The sequence below is a fragment of the Oncorhynchus gorbuscha genome, linkage group LG09 (genome assembly GCF_021184085.1).
Source record: "Oncorhynchus gorbuscha isolate QuinsamMale2020 ecotype Even-year linkage group LG09, OgorEven_v1.0, whole genome shotgun sequence".
NCBI lineage: Eukaryota > Metazoa > Chordata > Actinopteri > Salmoniformes > Salmonidae > Oncorhynchus > Oncorhynchus gorbuscha.
Window position 1 is genome coordinate 94,746,988 of NC_060181.1, and position 6,088 is coordinate 94,753,075.

Here is a 6,088-nt window from a genome sequence, read left to right on the forward strand (position 1 = left end):
CAGGGCTCTATGCAGGCCAGTCAAGTTCTTCCACACCGATCTCGACAAACCATTTTTGTATGAACCCCGCTTTGTGCTCGGGAGCATAGTCATGCTGAAACAGGAAAGGGCCTTCCCCAAACTGTTGACACAAAGATGGAAGCACAGAATAGACAAGAATGTCATTGTATGCTGTAGTGTTAAGATTTCACTTCACTGGAACTAAGGGGCCCGAACCATGTAAAACAGCCCCAGACCAGTATTCTTCCTCCACCAAACTTTACAGTTGGTACTATGCATTGGGGCAGGTCGTGTTTTCTTTTAGCATCCTGTCCTGTACTGCTGACCTACTGTCCTGTCCTGTTGACCTACTGTCCTGTCCTGTTGACCTACTGTCCTGTCCTGTATTGTTGACTTCCTGTCCTGTCCTGTATTGCTGACCTCATGTCCTGTCCTGTCCTGTTGACCTACTGTCCTGTCCTGTTGAGCTACTGTCCTGTTCTGTTGACCTACTGTCCTGTCCTGTTGACCTACTGTCCTGTCCTGTATTGTTGACTTCCTGTCCTGTCCTGTATTGCTGACCTCATGTCCTGTCCTGTCCTGTTGACCTACTGTCCTGTCCTGTTGACCTACTGTCCTGTCCTGTATTGTTGACTTCCTGTCCTGTCCTGTATTGCTGACCTCATGTCCTGTCCTGTCCTGCTGACCTCATGTCCTGTCCTGTCCTGTTGACCTCCTGTCCTGTCCTGTATTGTTGACCTACTGTCCTGTCCTGTCCTGTCCTGTATTGTTGACCTACTGTCCTGTCCTGTCCTGTATTGTTGACCTACTGTCCTGTCCTGTATTGTTGACCTACTGTCCTGTCCTGTATTGTTGACCTACTGTCCTGTCCTGTCCTGTATTGTTGACCTACTGTCCAGTCCTGTATTGTTGACCAACTGTCCTGTCCTGTCCTGTATTGTTGACCTACTGTCCTGTCCTGTATTGTTGACCTACTGTCCTGTCCTGTCCTGTATTGTTGACCTACTGTCCTGTCCTGTATTGTTGACCTACTGTCCTGTCCTGTATTGTTGACCTACTGTCCTGTCCTGTCCTGTATTGTTGACCTACTGTCCTGTCCTGTCTTGTATTGTTGACCTACTGTCTTGTACTGTCCTGTTCTTATCTACTGGGCTGTTCTTATCTACTGGGCTGCTCTTATCTACTGGGCTGTTCTTATCTACTGGGCTGTTCTTATCTACTGAGCTGTTCTTATCTACTGGGCTGTTCTTATCTACTGAGCTGTTCTTATCTACTGGGCTGTTCTTATCTACTGAGCTGTTCTTATCTACTGAGCTGTTCTTATCTACTGGGCTGCTCTTATCTACTGGGCTGTTCTTATCTACTGGGCTGTTCTTATCTACTGAGCTGTTCTTATCTACTGGGCTGTTCTTATCTACTGGGCTGTTCTTATCTACTGAGCTGTTCTTATCTACTGAGCTGTTCTTATCTACTGAGCTGTTCTTATCTACTGGGCTGTTCTTATCTACTGAGCTGTTCTTATCTACTGAGCTGTTCTTATCTACTGGGCTGTTCTTATCTACTGGGCTGTTCTTATCTACTGAGCTGTTCTTATCTACTGAGCTGTTCTTATCTACTGAGCTGTTCTTATCTACTGAGCTGTTCTTATCTACTGAGCTGTTCTTATCTACTGGGCTGTTCTTATCTACTGGGCTGTTCTTATCTACTGAGCTGTTCTTATCTACTGAGCTGTTCTTATCTACTGAGCTGTTCTTATCTACTGAGCTGTTCTTATCTACTGAGCTGTTCTTAACTACTGAGCTGTTCTTATCTACTGAGCTGTTCTTATCTACTGAGCTGTTCTTAACTACTGAGCTGTTCTTATCTACTGAGCTGTTCTTATCTACTGAGCTGTTCTTATCTACTGAGCTGTTCTTATCTACTGAGCTGTTCTTATCTACTGAGCTGTTCTTATCTACTGAGCTGTTCTTATCTACTGGGCTGTTCTTATCTACTGGGCTGTTCTTATCTACTGAGCTTTCTATTGTCTATTAATGTTCTGTATCATGTTTAATGTTTTTTTGTGGAACCCCAGGAAGAGTAGCTGCTGCTTTCTCAACAACTAATGGGGATCCTAGTAAATTACCCAACTCTACTCCAAGGACCCACTGACGAAACGGTTCTAGTACTTTATGGAGCAGACTGGAACAAGTCAACTAGGACAAGTCAACTGGGACAAGTCAACTGGGACAAATACGTTGCAGCTCAACTGGGAAGTTGAAACAGTTTAAAAGCACATTGAATCGATTCCATGTGGACAATTATATGATGTTTATTTTAGTGTCAACTTACTGTATGTGTTTCAAAATGCAAGTTTATTTGTGCAATAAATGTAGGTAATAAATGAGGTAATTTGTTAGCCTTAAATTAAAAAAGATGCTTTTGGAATGAATTATCTGAGAATTTCCAAGTCTATCACATACCTCTATCTCAACCTTAAGCTTTCACTTTCAGTATGAATAGTCGGCTAGACCACCGAACACCTTCTTGCTGTGCATGTGGGTAGTATGGAAGGGGGGAGATGATGTTAAGGTGGTTTATATAGAGAGGAGAAACCTGCAGTCTCTCTAATCATCTAGATCTCTGCCAGTCCACCACCATGTACCTGAACCTCCTCATCCTCCTCCAACTCCTTTCCTCTGCTGGTGAGTTGATCTATTCTATACATTATATATCTACGAAGAACCAGCTAGTAAAGAAAGTATAGCTGATTATTCTCTATATAAGAACCAGCTAGTAAAGAAGGTACAGCTGATTATTATCTTCGAGGAACCAGTGAGTAAAGAAGGTAATGCTGATTATTCTCTATATAAGAACCAGCTAGTAAAGAAGGTACAGCTGATTATTCTCTATATAAGAACCAGCTAGTAAAGAAGGTATAGCTGATTATTCTCTATATAAGAACCAGCTAGTAAAGAAGGTATAGCTGATTATTCTCTATATAAGAACCAGCTAGTAAAGAAGGTATAGCTGATTATTCTCTATATAAGAACCAGCTAGTAAAGAAGGTACATCTGATTATTCCCTAAAAATAATCACTTGGTAGCAGACAGTAAAGGAGGTAGCTAATTGTTAACCAAATTGAACACAAATTATTTTGTTGTTTTGGTCGTTGTGTGTCCCAGAAGACATAGTTAACATGGTATCCTCTTTCCTCCTCCTTCCAAGGAGCCTCTGAGAGTGGTATTGTGGGTGGTAAGATAGCTAAGCCCCACTCAAGGCCCTATATGGTCTCTCTGCAACACAGAGGACACCACGTTTGTGGAGGAATGCTCATCCGGGAGGACTTTGTCCTGACTTCAGCACACTGCTTGAAAGAGTGAGTCAACAACGAATACAAATGCATCGTGTTACATGTCTCTTGACGGGGCATCTATGAGTAATAACTCAATGTTGACTGTCTTGTTGTTTAATGAGACTCGTTTCGATTTGTTTTTTAGTGCTTATCCTTTAACGGTGGTTCTTGGAGCTCACGACCTAACCAAAGAAGAGAAGAAGAGTCGGCAAGAGATTCAGGTGGTACATCACCATCGCCATCCTTTGCACAGACAATATAGCCAGCTCACTTATGACATCATGCTACTCCAGGTAAACTTTAGAAAAAAAACATCTTTCTTTTATACATTTCTTTGCGGTATTTACTTTAACATTTGACAGGAGATTATCTTTAAATTGAGGGTTTATGATATGGATTTGTTTTTACCTTCAATACGATCATTTGAAGGTTTCAATGTTTTTGATGTAATCCTTTTTGTCTGATTTCTGTCTGAAGCTGTCTCATCTAATACTACTTATGTAGATTTTTAAAAAACACACAAAAAAAACATACACAACTAAAATAACTGAAGTGGTTCACACAATTTAAACCCCATGTGTTAATTTTCTTGTCTTTCAACAGTTAAAGACTAAAGCAAAACTGAACAGGTATGTGAAGGTCATTGGACTCCCAAAGAAGGACGGATCAACCCCAGCATCCCCCAAATGCTCCGTAGCTGGTTGGGGCAAGACTACCTGGAACAACAACCAGGGTTCTGGCGTTTTGATGGAAGTGGCGGTGGCGGTGGAGGATGGCTCTGAATGCAAGAAGGTGTGGCAGAAATACTTTGATAAAAAACAAATGATGTGCACTCGTACTACTGGAGGGAAAGGATTTTGTCAGGTAACTAAATTAAATTTGGATCAAATAATTATAGTAATAGTAGAAACAGAGGACAACCAGTACAGGTTTTAGTTCATCAGATAAGCAGTGTTTATTTATCTGTAACATTACTGCACTGAAACACTAAAACAGCCTTTGAAGTGTTCACTTATTCTCCTTTCACAATCTCACTTCTGTCTCTTCTCTAATTCCTGTTGTTCTGTGTTCCAGGGAGATTCAGGGGGACCTCTTATCTGTAACAACAAGGCACAGGGTATCGTTGCTTTTAATTATCCTGAGAGATGTGATGATTCCCGATATCCTCATGTGTTCATGAAAATCCCTTTCTTTCTGCCCTGGATTAAAGAGGTGTTGCACAGATATGATGCCGACATGTCTTTAAACAAGCAGGAATAAAGGACTAGGAAGGACATTGATTATAGTGTACTGACATAATGGTTATAGTGTACTAACATAATGGTATCTATTCCTAGGAAGTACATTGATTATAGTGTACTAACATAATGGTATCTATTCCTAGGAAGTACATTGATTATAGTGTACTAACATAATGGTATCTATTCCTAGGAAGGACATTGACTATAGTGTACTAACATAATGGTATCTATTCCTAGGAAGGACATTGATTATAGTGTACTGATATAATGGTATCTATTCCTAGGAAGTACATTGATTATAGTGTACTAACATAATGGTATCTATTCCTAGGAAGGACATTGATTATAGTGTACTGATATAATGGTATCTATTCCTAGGAAGCACATTGATTATAGTGTACTAACATAATGGTATCTATTCCTAGGAAGGACATTGATTATAGTGTACTAACATAATGGTATCTATTCCTAGGAAGTACATTGATTATAGTGTACTAACATAATGGTATCTATTCCTAGGAAGGACATTGACTATAGTGTACTAACATAATGGTATCTATTCCTAGGAAGGACATTGATTATAGTGTACTAACATAATGGTTATAGTGTACTAACATAATGGTATCTATTCCTAGGAATTACATTGATTATAGTGTACTAACATAATGGTATCTGTTCCTAGGAAGTACATTGATTATAGTGTACTGACATAATGGTATCTATTCCTGCATACATACACTTCTCATCATACCCTGGATAGAGGACAAGTTTCTTATTTTTATCATTTTGTTTCCATTTAAAACACATTTGTAACTGATTTGAACTGATTATAACTGATTTTCCTGTTTAGATAGTGTTTTTATATATATTTTTTGCAATTAGTAATTAGAAAATAATTTAAAAGGTAAAGTAAAACCATTACTCTGCCATTGTTGCTGTTTTTGGATATTCCATCTGTGTCACGCCTGACTGTAGACTGCTTTGTATGTTTCCATGTTTAGTTTGGTCAGCGTGTGATGTGGGTAGGTATTCTATGTTTTTGTTCTATGTTTTGTATTTCTGTGTGTTTGGCCTGGTATGGTTCCCAATCAGAGGCAGCTGTCAATCGTTGTCTCTGATTGAGAACCATACTTAGGTAGCTTGGTTTCTCACCTTGAGTTGTGGGTAGTTGTTTTCTGTTTTGTGTGTATCACCTGACAGAACTGTTTTGTGCGTATTACCTGACAGAACTGTTTTGTGTGTATCACCTGACAGAACTGTTTTGTGTGTATCACCTGACAGAACTGTTTTGTGTGTATCACCTGACAGAACTGTTTTGTGTGTATCACCTGACAGAACTGTTTTGTGTGTATCACCTGACAGAACTGTTTTGTGTGTATCACCTGACAGAACTGTTTCCTTCTCGTTATTCCTCGTTGTTATTTTGTTTAGTGTTCAGTTTTTATTAAATTTACAACATGAACACTTACCACGCAGCGTTTTGGTCCTCTCCTTCTTCCACCTACGACGATGG

General features: G+C 39.8%; 1 protein-coding gene across 1 annotated transcript; it reads left to right on the forward strand.

The window, feature by feature from the left end:
* Positions 1-2,548: 2,548 nt before the first annotated feature.
* On the forward strand, positions 2,549-5,727 carry LOC124044293 (granzyme B-like). Its single transcript, XM_046363939.1, has 5 exons — positions 2,549-2,684; positions 3,208-3,358; positions 3,480-3,627; positions 3,938-4,198; positions 4,409-5,727. The coding sequence occupies exons 1-5, from the start codon at positions 2,639-2,641 to the stop codon at positions 4,592-4,594; spliced, it is 792 nt and encodes a 263-aa protein (XP_046219895.1). The 5' UTR covers positions 2,549-2,638; the 3' UTR covers positions 4,595-5,727.
* The last annotated feature ends 361 nt before the right edge of the window (positions 5,728-6,088 follow it).